General features: G+C 49.2%; 1 protein-coding gene across 8 annotated transcripts in view; it reads right to left on the minus strand.

Moving 5' to 3' along the window:
• The window catches only part of VGLL4 (vestigial like family member 4), a 175,038-nt gene that overhangs the window by 12,224 nt on the left and 142,554 nt on the right, over positions 1–20,260 (minus strand). For 5 of the 8 annotated variants that reach the window (XM_021071114.1, XM_021071113.1, XM_021071115.1 and 2 more), the window contains one exon: positions 10,723–10,839. The exons of the other annotated variants lie outside the window; for them this stretch is intronic. In XM_021071114.1, the coding sequence (XP_020926773.1) occupies positions 10,723–10,839 (117 nt within the window). The remainder of the gene's footprint in view (positions 1–10,722; positions 10,840–20,260) is intronic. 8 annotated transcript variants of the gene reach the window in all.

Here is a 20,260-nt window from a genome sequence, read left to right on the forward strand (position 1 = left end):
CGGCGCAGGGCTGAGCACAGATGCCTGAACAGCCCTTCATTCACTGAGGAAGTGAACTATTCAGGGCACGCATCCTGTGTGAGTCCAGTTACCAGCGTCTGTGGTAAAGGAAGGGGCATTAAGGAAATCACAGGGGAAACTCCCAGCAGGAAAGACTTTTTTCTGAGAAAGGAGAATTTAGGGAGCATTTAAACAGCAGGCACACACAGCAGTGAAACGGTCTCTCCTTTTTCCTTCCCCATTGGTTTTCCTCCCCCAACTTCGACCTGTCCCCCAGGTCATCCAGACTTCACGTCTCACCTCCTCCTTTCTCCTTGTGAGCAGAACCCACTGCTTCCCAACCAAGCAGGAGGGGGTCTGGGTGTGTCTCTGAGACATCCTGGTCCAGTGCGTCACTCTGCTCAGTACCAATTTTATACGGGAAGCGGGGTGGGGGAGGGCACCGCTGAGCAGAAGGCAGGTGGTGGCTTGGGGAGGTGGTGGGAGGTCAGGCCCAGACACCCTCCTGAGTACAAAATGGTGAGCTGTGTCTCATGGGCAGGAAAAAGCTGACAAAGACTGGCCTTCAGAGCATCCCAAAGACATAGGACGACCTGCGGATTCTGTGCAGCCACACCAAGGACATCCTGCTCAGCAGTGACCTGGGCCTTTGCCTTGAGGAAGGTTGTATTGTATGTGACAACTGTCACTGCTTAATGTCACTTCATCATTAAGAAAAAAGTCACAGCCCGACCACATCAAAGGTTCAAGGGACCCAACCTGAGCAGAAGAACCCCACAGTTGGCAAACTACATCACTGCCCACCTCCACCCTGGCCCCCACCCTTAACTTAGCATTCCCCTTCCTGCAAGTTCAGATTTCAAAATCCACCATCTGGAAATAAGTGACACCCTCCTCACTGGGTATGTCACATGACCATCTGGGAGACTCATTGGTAGCCTCAGAGACCCCAAAGGAAAGGGTGTTACAAGGCAGGGAGCCCCTCTGAATAAACAGTTTAACCTTGATTATCTTTATTATCATAGACTATCATATACTGAATGCAAACCTATCCTCCTACTGGATCCACCACAACATTGCAAAATAAACATCAAAATCCACACTGCACAGATGAGAAAACTGAGGTTCAGGGAGGTTCAATAACCTGCCTTAAGGTCGCAAAACACGCACGGTACAAGGGTTCTAGTTTATATATGCCTGGCTCCAAAACCTCTCCTTTGCACCTTTCCAAGACAGAGAGATGTGGAGAAAAGTACAGAGACCCACATACCCAGAACCGACAGATGAAACCTCACCATCCTATTTGCTTCAGATATTTCCTTCCCTCCTTAAGGAAATACTGGCAAGTGATCCAAGTGGCAGAACATGGCAGACACAGTGGACGCTTCTCTTTCACCTCCCACCTGGCCCTTTCAGCATTACATGCACCGCTGGCCTGTTGGAGACTCCTCCCATCCATGCCGTGTCCTTGGCCCACGCAGGAACACACCTGTGAGCCCCACACGGCACATTTCACATGCCCATTGCATGCTTTTCTCCGTGGCACTTCTGGCCCAGACACCTGGTGTACTCACATTCTCTACCGGCCCTATGGGGTCCCCCTTCCCAGGAACTCAGAAATTCAGGATCCATGGCTGCCCTGACAGGCATGTGGCCATCTTGGGTTTTTCTAATTATAAACAACCCTTGCACCCAGGTGCCACACAAGTGCTTCTCCAGAAGGAAAGGAACTGCCCACTGAGATCTCCATCGTCAACATCCTGCCAGCTGTGCCCTCTCACACATCTGGCACAGGTGCAACAAAGGATCTCTTCACAGGCTGAGCAGCCATTCCACTTTCCTCTTTAAACGGCTTTGGATCTATCATGAGTTGAATTGCGCCCTCTCCCTCCAAAGGATGAGGAAGTCCTAACCCTACTGCCTGTGACTTTATTTTGAAACAGGGTCTTTGCAGATAATCAAGTTAAGATGAGGTCATTAGCGTGGTCCCTAACCCAATACTACAGGTGTCCTTCTAAAAAGGGGAAATTTGGGAGTCCCTGTTGTGGCTCAATGGTAACAAACCCAATTAGTGTCCATGAGGATGAGGGTTCGATCCCTGGCCTCGCTCAGTGGGTTAAGGATCTGGTGTTGCCGTGAGCTATGGTGTGGGTCACAGACCCGACTGGGATCCAGCATTGCTGTGGCTGTGGCCTAGGCTGGCAGCTGTAGCTCCAAATCAACCCCTAGCCTGCGAACTTCTATATGCCACGGATGTGGCCCTAAAAAGACAAAATAAAGGGTGTGTGTGTGTGGAAATCTGGAAGTACCCTGATGGCTTGGTGGGTTAAGGATCTGGCATTGTCACTGCTGTGGCTTTGGTTACTGCTGTGGCATGGGTTTGATTCCTTGCCTGGGAACTTCTGTATGCCATGGGCACGGCCAAGTATATAAATAAATAAATAGGGGAAATTTGGACAAAGTGACAGACATGTACCAGGGTAAAGTGACAGGAGCTGTGAAGACACAGGGAGATGGCAATCTACAAGCCAAGGCCCCCAGAGGCTAAGAAAGAGGCCTCAGAAGGAACAACCCTGCCCTCAGGCCGGCCTCAAACATCCAGCCTCCAGAAGTGTTGTTTAAGCATTCTGGTCTGGGGCACTTGGTCATGGGAGCCCCAGCAAACCAAAGCCACCTCCATGGCCTTTCTCCACACCTGTGTTTCTTCTGCTTTCTCTGTAATTAATCTCCTCCTCCCCTAAAACATTTTTTTAACATTTTCTCTGGACTTTTCAAAGAAGCCATTAAGAGCCTCTGGACCCCAGGTGTCCTTGTCACAATGGCTGTGATCAGCAGGCACTCTCCATCAGCACCAAGAGAGGACAACAAGAGTGGAGACCAGTGTATGAGGGCAGGCCTGGCGGTTAGAAGCTGGACAGCCAGCTGCCCCCCCCCCCCCCGGTTTCTCCTCCAAGTATAGTCCAGGAAGCCAGGAGAGGCATGGGCTCCTGGCACTCCACACACAGGAAGACACTTGTCAGCCAAGTCACCAGCCAAGCCTTCTGGCTCAGGACCATTTGGGTGGACGAGAGAATGAACTAAGCAGCAAGGCCCACACTGATGGGCCCACTGCAAGCCGAACCGAGGCCGGGCAGTTGTGGGCACTGCCACCTTCTCATTCAGCTCTCCCTTCCCAGCCAAGGTGGGCGTGCAAGATTCCAGGCCATGTGGACACATGGAGGGAGACATGGAGAAAGGGTGCCCAGACCCCAGGGCATGCGTGAGGCAGGGACTCCCTCTGGCCAGGCAGCCCCCTGCTGCTGAAACAGCCAGGTCTGTGGGGCTGGAGGGAAGACAGCAGCACCCAATCACAGTGAGAGGTCAGGCGCAGGTGAGCGAGACTGCTGCCTCCGACTTGGCCCGTCTCTGGAACTGAGTCGAGGGTCTGCCTTGGCCTCCCCACAGCTGTGCAGCCTTCCCAGTGCCCTGGCTGCCTGAGGGCCTCAAGCAGGTCAGCCCTGCGGGCGCTGTGGGGCCTACTCCTCTGCTCCCAACACCTTTGTCCCTGAGAACGCAGGCCTTTCCTCTCCTCGGGCACAGCCACCATGCATACCCTCGGGAGGGACAGGAGCACCCAGGACACAGGGCTGCCTTCACCTGGAGCCGCAGCGCCATCCTAAGCCTCTGACATAAAGCTTCTAGGGAACGTAAGCCTCAAGACATAAAACATTTCAAAACCATTTAGAGATCCGTCTAGAACATCCCACAGTTGACTTCTTTTCTCTCTTGGTGATTTGGAACCTTTATCATACACATTATTTTCAGATGTGATGGTTCCACAGCAGATCCGTGGACCCCAGACTAAGCCCACCAAGATGGCAAGGCGGCTACTGATCGGGGTCAGGCCTGATGGAAGGGTCCCTGCTCCACTGGTCCACCACTGCTGCCTCCTGATGGCGGCCCGGCCTTAAGGTCAGGCTGCTCGGGGGCCAGATGAATGGGGCCAGTGCTCCAAGACTCCTGCTAGGGAGAGTCAGGGCACCACGCCCCGCAGTGGAGAATGAGACCCGCATCCTGGGCCAGAGCAGAGCTGGTTTTCTTTGACTAGAACAGTCTGCCCGTGTTTTCCATCATTAGCTGAGACGAGAGGAAAAACTAAAGTTTTAGAAAAGAGGTAAACCCTGGAATGTGACTGCTAAAGCACCATGTCCAACCCCCAACACACACACACACATGTACACAAACACACACACTGTTGGCAACTGTTGTCATGAGAGCAGTGGCGTCCGCCCGGGACCAGGATGGGACCCCGTGCTTACAGACTGAACGGATCACATGGGTCATGCGTGTATACTCGAGAGCTTTCAAATGAATGGAGATGTTGCTGAGACTAATAAAGTCTAAATTAATTTAAAATGCCTATGGCTCCTAAATTTGTAAGTCATCTTTGTCATTATGTATTCTTTCAATGAACAAAATTTAAAAAAACACAATCACTCTCATTTTTCGGGCATCAGAGTCCTTGCACCAGAGAAGGGATGGAAACATCTTGCGTTTCCTTCTGTAACAGCCACGGGGCCTGTAGTACACACAAGCCTGGGCCAGGTCAGCTCTCCAGCTGCACGGCATCCAGGCATGTCTGTTCTGTGTGGCTATCATTGCAGGAACATAGCAGGCCAAGGGATACAGAAAGGGGTGAAGCTGAGGCATCTGCCTCCAGGGATGGGCTAGAGAGGCTTTGGAGCCACACCCACAGCATATGGAGGTTCCCAGGCCAAGGGTTGAATCAGAGCTACAGCTGCCAGCCATAGCCACAGCAACACAGGATCCGAGCCGCGTCTGTGACCTACACCATGGTTCACAGCAATGTTGGATCCTTGACCCACTGAGCGAGGCCAGGGATCATACTGGAAACCTCATGGTTACTGGTCGGATTCGTTTCCACTGTGCCACAATGGGAACTCCCCCAGAGAGGCTTTTAAATGGAATGTGGTGTCTGCAGCAGCTTCGCTGGGGTGAAGCCAGCAGCTCAGATGTACCTGCTGTTCCTCACCCTCCACACCCTCAGCCTTTCAGACCCCCTGGTGAAGCCATTCTTGTGCGATAAAAGCTCCCAGGAAGGAGGGAAACGGAAGCACCCCCCCCCCTTGCAGCCATCATCCCCTGCCTCCTCCCCACCCCAGGATTCAGACCCACCTGGGGTCAAACAAACACAGAAAGAGTCTAGTTTCCACAAGTCAGCGCCTAGAACAGAGCCTGATGCACAACAGCTAATTCATGAATGAACTGATCAAAAAACAAAGAAATTCTGAGGGAAAGCCAGCACCAACCAGTGTGAATAAGACAGAAATCCATGAAGCTCCAGGGTGGCATCTGGCCCAGGGGTTACCGAAGAAGTGCTGGCCACCACAAAGCCACCGAGAAGGAGTGGCCTGCAAATACCTTCAAGGTCATCTCCACTCCCCTTCTTCTGGGTGGGGACGGGGCCTCTTTCATAATTCCATTCAAATTCCTGGGAAGGTGCATGCTTAGCTTTTACTCCTCCTTTTGTGACAAATCGCTGGAAGATATTATAAAACTGCTCAGAGAAAAGATTGGCTGCTTTGTCTGACTCAGAGGAAATGAACTTCATGGCAGGGTAGCTGTGAAAGATGGTGTAGGGTGCAGACTGGTAGCACCCCTAAATAACGGCCAGCGGCTACTTCTCAGACACCCTCAAGGTCAGGCACTCACTCCACCTGCAGGTGATTCTCCCAACTATTGGAAAACGTCCATAAGGCTTCTAGCTCATAATGAACAAAATCTATGTTCCAGTGCAAATCTTTGGTCGAAGGTTTGCCCTTTGGAAGAACTCAATGGAGTCTATTTCTTCTTCCAGCTACTGGAAAACTGCTTCTGTGTCAGCCCTGCCATGCCCAGGATTCTCTTCACCAAACAAGAATCCCTCCAAATGATCCTAACACCACACCCCTTACCATCCTGCCACCCACCTCCAGACACTCTCCAAAGTAACATTTATCTTTAAGTGTGGTGCCCAGAACTCGATATAATCCTGCAGAGGAAATCTAAAGAACATAGCACCCAAGAGAATTCCCTTCAATTGATGATAACATGTTTTGAACCAAAAATCAGTTCAGAAGAAGGTCTAATAAACAAGAACCAAGGTCAACAGAATAGAATATCGAAGTCAGGATGATTCAGAGACCTGCAGTCAACTGAACTACACTCTTTTTTTTGGCCGCATCTGTGGCATATGAAAGTTCTGGGCCAGGGATTGAATCTGAGCCACAGCTGCAACCTACACAGCAGCTGCTGCAATGCCCGATCCTTAACCCACTGCACCAGGTCAGGGATCGAACCCATGCCTTGGCAGTGACCAGAGCCACTGCAAAGACAATGCTGGATCCTGAACCTGTTGCACCAGAGCAGGAACTCCTGAACTAGACTTCCTAACATGACCCAAGATGCAAGAGTTCCCTCAGCAGCCGTGTCCTGGCCCAAGCATGTAGTCTCTTGGAATCCCTTCACTCTTTTTTCTTTAACTCAGCTCTACTTGAGTCCCCATATTGGCTAGATGAGTGGTTGGCATCACATGTGCATGCCTATCAGCGACAGGCTCTCAAATCTCCTTCCTGCCCTCTCCGCTTTGCTGCAATTCCTTCTGGCCATGCGTGCACCTCATTTCTACACCGGGATGCAAGCAGCCTTCCCATGTCCAGCTCTGGTGGTGGTAACCAGTTCCAAATTATCCTGTAGACTTATTGTTTTTTTTTCTTTTGCTTTTTAGGGCTGAAACTCAGGACTACGGAGGGTCCCTGGCTAGGGGTGTAAACGGAGTTGTAGCTGCCAGCCTACACCGAAGCTCACGGCAATGCCAGATCCTCAACCCACTGAGTGAGGCCAGGGATCAAACCTGCGTCCTCATGGCTTCTGGTCGGGTTCGTTACCGCTGAGCCACAACAGGAACTAACTCCCCATGGACTTCTTAATAGTAGGGAATAAGCTATAATTCAACACATTCATTCAACACTAAACAAAAATTAGACAGCCAGCTTTTAAAACCACCCACCTTACCCTGACTGACCTTAGAAACTTGGCAGACAAATGTAAATTATTGAATTAAATTATCATAAACTAGACAAAAAATTTTGAAAATTTAAGTATCAAGTATATAAAGTGATTAAATATTCATTTAAAAAATACAGAAGTATCTATCAAATATTCTCTAAAACAGTTATTCCTATTACTATTAAATCATTAGTTATTATAATGTTAATTATAAAATTATAATTATTAAAGGGTCTTAAGGATCTTCCACCCGAGAGCAAAGTATGTGGAGCGTTAATTCCCTGTGCACATGTGGGAGTCTGAGCACAGCTCCATTTTCCCGAAAACTAGAGGAAAAGTTTAGCTATGTTTTTTCTTAAGAGTAGAGGATAGGAACATGATCTGAATGCCTTGAAGACTATTTCAAGGACTCTCAGGTCCTTCAAGAGGCTCCTAATATATTGATAATTAATAAGCAAATTATAAATCTCTACTCTTCAAGCAAAGTTCCCAAGGGATCTGGAAAAAAACCAATACCAATGGCTTACTTTCTTTTCCAAGTTATAAACATACATTTCTTCACAAACATTCTCATTTTCAAACTCTTCAGAGAATTCAGAACTAATTTCCCCTAAACTGTCTGCTTCGCTTTTCTGTAGCACCACTAACGTCTGACTACTAAAGTCATGCTCAATCCGAAACCTGGATCCAGGGGAACCTGATGGCTCTGTTTAACAATGAAACACCATGGAGTTCTTGTCGTGGCTCAGCGGTTAACCAATCCAACTAGCATCCATGAGGATGTGGGTTCAATCCCTGGCCTTGCTCAGTGGGTTAAGGATCTGGCTCTTGGAACCCTAGCCTGGGAACCTCCATATGCCATGGGTGTGACCCTAAAAAGACAAAAAAAAAAAAAAAATTTTGGGAGTTCCCATCGTGGCACAGTGGTTAACGAATCCGACTAGGAACCATGAGGTTGCAGGTTCAATCCCTGGCCTTGCTCAGTGGGTTAAGGATCCGGCTCTTGGAACCCTAGCCTGGGAACCTCCATATGCCATGGGTGTGACCCTAAAAAGACAAAAAAAAAAAAAAAAAAAATTTTGGGAGTTCCCATCGTGGCACAGTGGTTAACGAATCCGACTAGGAACCATGAGGTTGCAGGTTCAATCCCTGGCCTTGCTCAGTGGGTTAAGGATCCGGCGTTGCCGTGAGCTATGGTGTAGGTCACAGATGCGGCTCGGATCCTGCATTGCTGTGGCTGTGGCGTAGGCTGGCAGCTGCAGCTCCAATTAGAGCCCTAGCCTGGGAACCTCCACATGCCGTGGGAGCGGCCCAAGAAATGGTAAAAAAACAAAACAAAACAAAAAAAAACAATGAAACACCATTTCCCTCCCTGACCCCAAAACTCTTGATTTGCTGATTCTACAAATGTCTTCTGAGAATCTGGGACTGCCATTCCCGGTACCCAGGTGACATACCCCTTTCCTTTCCACGAGGAAGTCCCCCAGCAAAGGATCATGGGGAATTCTAACCGCCCTTTAAAGGAAAATGACCACCCTCCAGACCCATCACACTGCCTCTCTCTTCCACTGGGCCAAATATCATATCCTCAGAGCTGACTCTCCAACCTTCAAGTTGCCTGTCCCTCTTTACACAGTGTCCATCCCAGCTCAGTATGGAACACAAAGGCTGAACACATAATAGATTCATTATTGTTTATTCAATTGAACTGAAGTTAATCATTAGCCTTTAGATTTTTTTCATCTTTTTTCTAAAAACTGTGGAAAAATACACCTACAATTCACCACTTTAGTCATTTTAAAATACACAGTTCAGTGGCATTAAGTACATTTACACTGTAACTGTCCCCACCATCCAGATTCAGAACTTTTTCATCTTCCCAAAGTGACACTCTGTGCCCATTCCACACAAACTCTCCATCCTCCCCTCCCCATTGCCTGGCAACCACCACTCTCCCTGCTGTCGCCATGAATCTGACTCCTCACATAAGAGGAATCAGGCATTTTTTGTCCTTTTGTGATTAGCACATTTTACTGAGCATAGTGTTTTCAAGGTTCATCCATGCTGGGGCAGGTGCCAGAACTGTGCTCCTTTTTAAAGGCTAAATAATATTCCATCATGTTGGGTCGCCCACACCTGGTGTGTCTACTCATCTGTCAACAGACACTGGGTTGCTCCCACCTTCCGGATGCTGTGAATTCTGCTGCTGTGAGCGCAGGTGTACAGATGGCAGTTTCAGGTCCCTGCTTTCATGTCTTTGGGGTCTATAGCCTCAAGTGGACTTGCTAGATCATTTGGTGATTGTTTACTTTTCCGTCCTCAGAAGTTCTGACAAATCACTAGTAGTAAAGAAGGCTGGAACCACGGGACACATTTATCTCTACGTGTCTGGCCCTCCCTACTAGAGAAAAAGAAAAGGTTTCCAAAAGGATAGGTCTGGCCCAAAACATCACCACCAACACAAGTCTCTGTAAACACGGTCCAAGGGGGTCATGAGAGAAGTGCTGATGAATAATATAAGCATCTGACATTAAAAACTAAATGCTCAAAGACCACCCATTGCCCAGCTCACCAAAAGCTCCCAAGACTGGTGTCGACATTGCCAGCGAACATTCTGGAGACTCACAAGCTACATATTTGTGGTTCTCCTTTCTCACCATGGGCCTTTAAAAATGACTTCAAGGATGGCTAATGTGAATAATAGTACTAACTACCATTTGTGTAACATTAATGCACAGTTTGCCAAAGTGCTATGCACACATATTATCGTTAACAGACCTGCTTTGATCTGCAGCTCCTCCGTGCTGCCCCAAAATGTGTTCCTCAGACGACGAAATGAAACCCCCATGGTGCCTGCTGCGTGGGCAAGTGAGGGGACCTGGACACCACTGTGCTCTCCATCTCAACCTTTTAGAGCCCGGAGTGGCGCCTCAGCAGGAGGGGCTGCTGAAAGGAGTCAAAAGCTGCAACTAGGCATGTGGAAAGGCTCTCATCTCTACCCGATCCCAGGCTCCAGAGCCACTGGTGGAGGAGGGACCAGCACCATCTCCAGGGAGGGAGGCGGTCAAATAGCTGAGGTCAAAACCTCCAGACTTCAACTGTGGCCAAGTGCTTTTATTTGCCTTGTAATTTTCTTTAAGAATACATGTTAAACCTAAAACATACCCCCTTTTGGAGGCAAGCCTGGCGGCCGGACTGGGTAGGAAGAAAAAGCACCCTGTCCTCCCCAAGCAGCCGCCACGCAAACTATGCATCATTGTCTGGGGCCGGTCATGTGACCGCCCAGCCTGGCAACAACGTGTCAGCCGTCACCTGAAACTTGGCTACCTCCACTCCATTAAGGGAACAATTACCCGTGTGCGGGAACCCTTCCAGCTCACACGCGTCATCAGTGGCCAGGGCTGCAGCCCCCTTAACAGCCTCCCCACCCCCACCCCAGGGCCCTCTCAGAAGAAGCCTGACAGGACATGGGTCTGATGGGACGAGGGGCCGAATGGGGAGGGGAGAGGGATGAGAGGGGAAATCGCTGCTGTCCCTGTGAGCAGAGGCGGCCCTACCTCTCCCAGTCCTTGCTGTTTCAGAGTTTAAATTAATTACAGCTGAAAATACAGGGTTGCCATCTGGTTTGAAAAAGCAAGGATAAGGGAATAAAATGAAAGGGTTTTTGGTACTAACCTCACTTTAATCATTGCCAAAGAGCATGAAGACAGCCCAGCGTCCGCCCACAAGAAAGCCTTGGGCCTCCCAAACTTGGCACGCGGTCCCCAGCGCAAAACTGGATGGGCAGGAGGCCTGTCAGAATAAAAGTCCCCACTGAAGGGAGGCACAAGGTGAGGGCCGCCCAGAGCCCCGTGCCCCACGCCCCGCACAGTCTCCTGGTCCCAGGCAGGCTGGGGCTTCGGGGGGGTTTAGGGCCAGAAGGTCCCGAGCATCGTTACAGATCTAGGCTCCCAGGAAGGAGCCACACCAAGCATTTCCTCTTTCTTTGTCTACCCGTCTCCCTTAACCTAAGGCTTCTATAAAACTCTAGGACAAGGCTCAACAAGACCCAGGAGAGGCAGGCAGGCTGCTGGGAAGGGGGTGCTCAGAGGAGCAGCGCCCAGCCTGGGTACCCCCACAGCGGGCCCCTCTGCTGAGAAGGTCAGAAGTCCCTGTTTTCCCTGCACTACAGCCACAGCCCCGGACTCCCTTGTGTTTTGTAGGAAGCAACTTCCTCTGCTCTCCTGCTGCCGGATTCTGGCCGAGAGGCTCTGTTCCGTGAGGACTCATGAGTCTGCAGAGAAATGCTGACTGCAGGCCTGGACAGTGAAGGGGCCACAGGTCTGTCTCCCAGGTCTGAGGTGGGTGCAAAAAATGCCATGTCTGCAGCTTTCTTAGCCACAGGGGCCAGCCTTGGTCCCATTTCCAGGCCAGTTTAAAGTCTCACCTGCCCACAACCTGAGTTCTTTTCCACCCAGGTGAGTTTTGCAAACAAAACCTAGATGTGCCTGGATCCAGCTGCTTTCAGAAAGTCCTACCCATGAAGGCACAACGGTGTTTGGTGGAATAAATCCTGATGAACCGGTTACTGTCCTTTACAAACCAGAGATCAGAACTGTAACAGAAGATAAAGGCTGATGACGAAGACGACATTTGTGTTCCAGGGAAAAACACATCTTCCGCCCCCAGTGATGCACGGGTTGTCTTCCAAATCCTGCCCTGACAGAATCACTGTCTATAGCAACGGTGTCCATAACATTCAAAATCTCAGGAGTGTAACTTTCGAGTAAATGGTACATCTGTCAAGCCACAGGAAACATCTGGTAAAACGGTTAAATAAAAACAGTATTTAAACTTGTGATTTCAGAGCTTGCTTATGGTACCCAACAAGAGACCATTCAAACAAACACCGAAAGCCTTTAGACCACTCCTGTGGCTCAATGCGAAGATGGAGAGTGTCCTTGGAGGGGGAGGGGGAGGACAGCCCGGAAACGCTGACTGAGATCCTGCTCTTCCGTGGAGCTGCCCTGCACATCACCGCCAAGGAAACTTCCTCAGGCCCAGAGCAGGCTCCACGCACACCCACACCCCTCATTACCACCGGCAAAGCAGGTGCCCAGGACGTGTATGAATAAGCACATACAGTTATGCCACCAACACACACAGCCTAGACATGTGTCACAAGGTACTGGCCAACACAGTTCCATCCCTTCTAAAACACTTTAGAAGTCCTGTCCACTAAAGAAAAGATTAATGATACAACTACTTCCAAATTAAAAAAAAAAAATCTGTATTTCGAAAACCCAGTAAGTTGAAAAGCAAATACAAATTAGGAAAACGGGTTATTTTCCTAACTCATCTGATGGAGCGTCCTTAATATGAAGAGTTATAGCAACAGAAAGACGACCATCCTAATTTTTTTTTTTTAAAGAAATAGCCACAAAAGAAGAAATCCAAATGACCAAGGAAAATGAAAAGATCATTCACCATTCCTAGTAGCAGAAAGGAAAAATAAAAAAGGCAAGTTACCACAATGATTCTCCTATGAAACTTGCCAAAAAGGTGCTACACAGTAACAGTCATCTCTGTGATGCTATGGGGTGCCAGGCACATGCATAGAGTTGCCAATGGGAATGCCAATCAGCAAACCTACTAGGGACCAGCTGGCAGGGTGCACAGAAGCAGAAATGGGCGCCGTCTGACCCAGAAAATCCACTTTGAGAAAAACAGGGAACATGAGATGTGAACAAGAATGGATATACAGAGATGGCCCCAGAACTATCAGAAGTAATAGAAAAACACTGGAAACAACCCAAATATCTGTATTTGTTAACAAGTTCTTGTGGTTACTGCACATAAAACAAGGCTTGCTAGCTTAGGCAAAGTAGGGGAAATTACTAGAAAGATACAGTGCTACATTTCTTGGAAATGAAAGAAGAGATGAACAACCAGGGCTCAAAAAGGAAAAAATGAGGCAGCCTGGGGTCTGAGCAACAGGAGGAGGAAGGGGCCGCCCTGCTCCCCAGAGACACCCAGAGTTCAGCCTGTCCTTCCACCACCGGCGGAGAGGCCACGGCTCCCACCCCCACCCCCACACTCCAGTTTGAGTGAGAAACCCCACAGTCACCTTTCTAGGTCCTACATCCATCCCCACTTCCAATCACAGCACCACCAAGGAGTTAACACTGCGTCTCGGAAATTCTGAGGTCGTTTTTATTAGATATCAAATGTGCTGCTGAAAATTAGAAGGTCCCTCCCTCCACTCCACCCCTATTCTACCAGTTTTCAAGTCAAGAGGCTTTACCTAAGCTTTAAATGAGTTTGCGGCAGGCGGGGGGTGTCTCATTGATAGGATAGGACAGGACAGGACAGGACAGGGCAGGGCAGGGCAGGGCAGGGCAGGTCAGAAGAGAAGAGAAGAGAAGAGAAGAGAAGAGAAGAGAAGAGACGAGAAGAGAAGAGAAGGGAAGAGGTAGACTAGACAGCAGCCTATGAGGGTTTTGCAGGTTTAGGGAGCAGAGGGAGAAGGGAATGTTCCACCTTGGCCATGAATGAGGGAAGGTGCTGGGTTGTTGTCTCTTTTAAGTAAAACTGTTGGGACTGTTGGCTAGAAATAGAAATGAGCCTTCAGGGCAATAATAAAAATGTATGAAAAGCTGACTTCGGCTACCTCAGAGCAGGCACGGACATTTAAATGTGTTCCTTATGGCTCAGCGATCTCATGTTCCAAATCCTTCTCCTTCTCCTTCAACTTGCTTTCTCTCCCTCTGCCTCCGTCCCAGGTTCCGAACTCATACCTCCCATGCCATAATGACCACACATGCCCTGAATCGGTTCGAACAACGAACAACGGCACCCCTCCCAGTATGGACAGACAGTGCCCTGCCGTCGGTCCAGCTGGTTGCAAAGGGAGGCCTCCCTCCTGTGGAGTGACATCCAAGGCCGGCCCTGCCTGGGTCTCCACTTCCTTCAGCCCCCAACCCACCACCATGCACTCCCACGACATGGGAGAAGCTATCCTAGGCCCAAGATCACTGCAAGGCACAACGACAAAAGGAATGAATGCATCTCTACAGGGCTGAGTGTGAATTAGGTGGTACGTGAGACTACATCATCGTTGTCTACAACATCAACAAAAGAGAAAGCAAATGTGGCATAATATTCACAACTAGGCAGAATCTGGGGCAGGATACCTAGCTGCTCGTTGTATTAGCTGTTTCATGCTTCTGTAGATCTGAACTTTTTAAAATACAAAGCTAGTGAGTAGGTGGGGAGGATGGCGGGTCAGACAATCACAAAACTGGACGGCATGTCTAGAAGGATGAAGTTAAAGTTCAGGCGATCAGGGATGTTGAGAGCCCTTGAACAGTCTTTCAAAAGGGCTGACAGAGGTGTGAAGAGGGGCCTGTGTGCTGGAGAAGAGCAGGCGGCACACACTGAGATGCCCCGGGCATGAAAACGTTGGTCTCAGTATTAGCCTCCAAATGCAAGTCGCGTCAGGTTGACCATCCAAACTGCCCACCTGCAGTCAGGGAGGGCAGTCTCTCGGCACTTGTGTAGCTTTGCCCAAAGGCGTGTAAAAGCAGAGATTTGGGTACCTTCTTCATTTAGCCACAGTTAAGGAGGTTTTGATGATTGGAAGTCCAAGGAGACCATCTCTTGAGAATAATTTCAGGAAAGTTTAGAACAGATCATCAAAGTCCTTGAAGGTCACCTTAAAGAACTTGGTTTTCATCTTATTGTTTATAAAGGAGCCAGAGGAGTTCCCACAGTGACGCAGCAGAAATGCATCCGACTCGTAACCATGAGGTTGTGGGTTTGATCCCTGGCCTTGCTCAGTGGGTTAAGGATCTGGTGTTGCTATGAGCTGTGGTGTAGGTCGCAGACACGGCTCGGATCCCACGTTGCTTTGGCTGTGGCATAGGCTGGCAGCTGTAGCTGCAATTCAGCACCTAGCTTGGGAACCTCCATATGCCGCAGGTGCAGCCCTAAAAAGCAAAAAAATTAAAATTAAAAATTAAAATTAAAAAAAAAAAAAAAAAAAAGGAACCAGAGCCACTGCCCACATAAACGCTGCCGACCCACCCCCACCCCATGCAGGCTCACAAGAAATACATGTTGATCATAGACCACGTGGCCATCAGCCCCTCTCAGCAGGGTCTCCACTGTCAAGGTCTGTCCACATGATGCCATCAGAAGACAGAGTCTCAATGCTATGGTCACTTGACATAACCTGCTCTAAAGCTAACACCCAAAGTGGTCACACACAAATAAAATAAACATGATGGGTCTATCAGAAAATAGCTGGGGAGTTCCTATTGCAGCTCAGTGAGTTAAGGACCCGATGCTGTCACCATGAGGATTCAGGTTTGATCCCTGGCTTCGCTCAGTGGGTTAAGGATCCAGCATTGATGCAAGCTCCGGTGTAGGTTGCAGATGTGGCTCAGATACTGTTTCTGAGGCTGTGGCACAGGCTGGCAGCTGCAGCTCAATTCAACCCCTACATTGGTAACTTCCATATGCCCCAGGTGCAGCCATTAAAAAAAAAAGAACAAAAAATTTAAAAATAAAATAGATAAAAAGCACTTTGGCTTTGAGAACTTTTTCGGTAGATTTGAAAAACTCCACCAGTAGTGAACACATGGGCAGAGGTTTTTATTTAGCTTTTCTAGTATGAACAGATCACTGTTTCACCCAGAAGAGGTGTCTGCCCATCTCTCTGACCTGTGGGATACACTCATGAAAATGGAGTTCTCATCTCCATACACTTGACCTGATGTTCACACTGGGATCGGAAACACAAATAGAGGAGGGGAAAGCAGATTCACTCATACAATGAACTCCAAAGGCTTATTACCCAGAAGTCAACAATGGGATAAGATCACTGGATGCAGTACAAGCATCCCAGGCAGAGCCATTGATTCAGACTGTAAACTGTGTGTGCCCAGGGATTTGAACGTTTCTGTTTGGGGAGAGCTGGGAGGGTATCGGGGAAGTGGTGGCGGTGGGATCCTCTGTTCCAGGAGGTTCCCTGAACTAAACATCGAGGCCACAAGGAAAAAACAGAAGTACAGTAAGTGGTGCCCTTGGGGATTATTACACATGTGAAGGCAATTCTCACCATCCTTTCTCCCAAGGGAAGAGCACTGCCAGTGCTCTCACAGGGACATGTTTTTCATGCAAACATTTATTTACCACCTAGGAGGTGCTGGTGCTGTGCTGGGTGTTAGTGGGACAGACATGAGCAAGGGACCTGCAATCTGGGGAGGGGGACAGACAGACGGGCACACAATTACAGCCAAGTATCATCATTCTATACAAAGAAGTGTTCATCTTGAAGCAGAAGGACTTGCCCTTTGCCAAGACTAGGAGGCAGGAAAAGTGAACGAAGACCAGGGTGAGGGCACAGGGGTTCAACTCAGCAAGGTGGGGCAGAAGCTCCTGCAAACAGGGGTCTAAGCTAGCATTGTTTTTATTCTTTTTAGGGCTGCACGTGTGGCATATGGAAGTGCCAGGCTAGGGGTCAAGTCAGAGCTACAGCTGTCAGCCTATGCCACAGCCACAGCAATGCCAGATCCGAACTGCATCTGCAACCTACATCACAGCTCACAGCAGTGCTGGATCCTTAATCCACTGAGTGAGGCCAGGGATCAAACCTGCATCCTCATGGACACTGTATCAGGTTCTTAAGTTGCTGAGCTATGATGGCAACTGCTACAGACAAGGGTCTATTCAGAGTTTCCTGGAGCTGACAGGCAGCCACAGGGGAATTCCAAGCAGAAAGTAAGAAGCACCAAGACCAGGAAGGGGGCCCTGCTGTGGGGACGGGGGTCTAAGCCATGGGCCAGGCCAGACCTTCATGGAAAACACTCAGCAGATGGATTTTAACAGGGTCTGGCGATGGAGCAAACGTGGAAGACCAGATAGAAGAAGAGCAGGGGTGACTTCAGGGCACATGGAAAGATGTCCCTCTGTGGAAATGGGGGACAGACCTGGGCAAGTGCCCACTCAAGGAGCCTGTCACCTCCATTCCACTGAAGCAGCCCGGAGCACGTGGGGCATACACTGTATCTGGAAGCGGCAGCTCAGTGGGTGTGAGGGAAGGCTGCAGCTTGACATACAACTCTGAGGACCCGGTAGTGACTCAAACTGTGAGCTGGCAGGGGACTTGTGTCCGGGGTTTGTGCACTGAGAGGAATGGAGCCCTGGGGGAAGGGCTAAGGACAAGTCTTTGAGAGAGTCTGAGTGGAAGAGCAACAGAAGGGAGAGGAGGACCAATGAAAGCAAGAGGGGCCCCGGACACCAGGGAGAAGAGGCCAGGTGAGAGGGGACCACTGGTTCCCCAGGATCCTATGATTAGGAAGGCACCAGTGAGGGAAGGAAAGAGGTTTCATTAAAACTGATGCTAAGGGGAGTTCCTTGGTGGCACAGTGGGTTAAGGATCCAGCACTGTCACTGCAGCAGCTTGGGTCACTGCCGTGGTGCGGGTTCAATCCCTGGCCCTGGGAACATCCACATGCTGTCGGTGTGGCCCCCCAAAAAATTGCTGGTGGGGAACACATGCCGGACTGGGGAATGACACAGAAGTGGAAACAATCTGCTCCCTGGAAACAGCTCAGAGGAAAGGAGGGAAGAGGGGATGGAAGGTGAGGAGCACACAGCCCAGGCATCCTCTAGCTCTCTGGCCTCAGTGAACGTCCCTGAAAGCCCCAAGCATGAATGATGGCAGCCACCGACTCCACATCAAGGGGCTGCACAATCATTTCACTACAAAACTTAAGCACCGAAGAAGCCTTGTCAGTCTGAACGCTGTTAAGAAAATTTTGACACCAAATAAAATGCTCATTTTTAGACAGCTGTGCTCCCTGGAACACTCCTACAAGGGCTCACGAAAAAGGAAGAAAGGATCCCACAGCCAGTAACGTCTGAGAACCCCTGGGCTGAACCACATTTCTGTACCTCAAACTCTCAGAGCTTGATTCGAGCAGACCCCGGAAGATGGGGTTGGGAGCATCCCAAACTGTGGCCAAGGGGACACTCTGTCCCTTCAAGCATCTCAAGGCGAGAGGGTCCTGAGACGCTCCTTGGGCAGTGGTGTCCTGAATCCCTGAGGGGGTCACTTCGGGGTGATGAGAAGATGACTCCTAGAGAGTCTGACAAGCCATAACCATTCCTTGATGGAGTCAATGACGGGGACAGGTTTGGGGGAACAGAGAGGGCGCAGCTGCAGACTTCCTTCTAAAGTGCCCTGGGCAACTTCAAGTTGGTTTGTTACTTCCACTGGGCTCTGACCCGGTTTCTAAGTGGATCCACTCGTATTTCTTAGATTTCTTCAGGGAAGGGAGGGCAGGAGGTAGCGAAGTCTGTTTCCTTCTAGCGTGTGGTACATGTTGCCTCTGTTGGGGCTGCGAAGGCTTGGATCCAGAATCCAGATCCCTTGTCTGGCAAGGTTTCTAGCTACTGCCAGACCCAAGCCCTCAGTGCAGCACCAAGCTCTTTAATTACACTTTAGAGACAAGCTGTGAAGAAAGTTCAAAATGAAGAGAGAAAGATGTGTGTGTGTGCATGTGTGTATCTGGAGAGGAAAAGAGGGTAAGAGGCCAAGCACTAGCCTTTATAAAGCAAAAACTACACCAAACAGCTCATGGCCGTGTTCCAGCTGCATTTAGCACAAGACGATCGACGGACCAGCAAGATTGCAGAAGAAAATCAAAGACCCACCGATACTCACACAAGGCACAGTTCTGCAGAGTCCTCCCTCTGGGCCCCGGTCAGATCTACTGAAGAGACAGCACTTGATATACTTGCAGGACAGACTCACTTTGTGCTGAGACAAGAAGAGGTCTGTGCGGTCATAAAGCAATAGGACTAATCCTCTAACTGTGCATAAAAATAGCTGCCATTTGTGTTCCAGGCGCAGAAGCATCTTCATGAAAACAGCGCTCTAAAAAGGGCCTGAGCGCTTGGAGAGTCAGGCCTGAAGGGGAATAGCCAAACCCCATGTTGTTTTGATTCCTCGACTTTTGAACAAATGCCTTTGCCTTAATCCATAAACCTAAAAAAACTTCTTTCCATTTTAGTGTGCCGTTGTTAAAAAGTATCTTCACATATGCTGATGAACATTCTCTGATCTATCCTGAATATTCTTGAATTCCTCTCTAGGACAAATGTCCTCTCTTTTCAAGGTCCTACCCCTATGTTTATAACTGTGTGGTATGGAAGAGCCCAGCAGTCCCCAGGGCCAAGAGAGCAGACAAACGGGGACAGCCCTTTGTTATGCTGCCTGGACTGTTGGCACGCCTGGCATTTCTTCACCCTGGGAGTTATTTGGCCAGGAAAACGCCAGTAGCAGGATGGTTATCTGTCTTCCTAGCTCTCTGCAAAGACTCTTAAGGCAGAAATGATGCCTGCTGGGAAAAGGCTGATGTCAGCTCTTAAGAGCACAGCTCCCTGCTTGGATAAGGAGGTCTTTGTTTTCGGCTGAACTGTGAAAATGAGAAAATGCCTCCAGCCTGACAAACAAGAAACCCACACAACACAGGTCAAGCCCATGACCTTTGTTTAAAGGTACCACACTTCATTAACAAAACACGTGCATGCAACACACAGATGTGCCTTGGATGTCACCTGGGAGGGGCCCTAAAACACCAGCTTCATTTCCACCCCTGGCAGGGCTGGCCCACTGCTCCAGCTCCAGCTCTAGGGCATCATCAACCTCGCATGAAGCCAATCTTACTTACCTCTCCCTGACATCACTCATCAGAGTTCTTCTCTCATTGATTTTGTCAAATAAACACACACCTGCTGTACGTTGGAGGGATTAAAACACAAACACACACACGCGCGCGCACACAACTGAACAATATCTCAGTTTCAGAGTCAGTTATTTATGTTAACTAAAATTAAGGCTATGAGACGTCCTCTTAAATCCCAAAACACCCGTGGGAGGAGTTATACGACATTGTATGAAAGTGCAGAAAAAGAGAATTGGGGGCTAAAACTTCCCAAGTTTGGATGATGCCAAGAAGGATGTGGGGGAAAAAAGAGAGAAGGCACATAGTTGGAGGGATCCTATTTTAAGAGTGTTTGATTTACAAAATCTGGATGGAGCAAGGGAGGGTCTTCGCATATTTAAGGCACATTTTTAAATGCTCCAGTGTGACTCTGTCAGACTAAGGCTACATCTGGCCTGAGCTACTAACTTATAACTGGGTCAGAGGTTTCCAACAAGAAC

The sequence above is a fragment of the Sus scrofa genome, chromosome 13 (genome assembly GCF_000003025.6).
Source record: "Sus scrofa isolate TJ Tabasco breed Duroc chromosome 13, Sscrofa11.1, whole genome shotgun sequence".
Classification (NCBI taxonomy): domain Eukaryota; kingdom Metazoa; phylum Chordata; class Mammalia; order Artiodactyla; family Suidae; genus Sus; species Sus scrofa.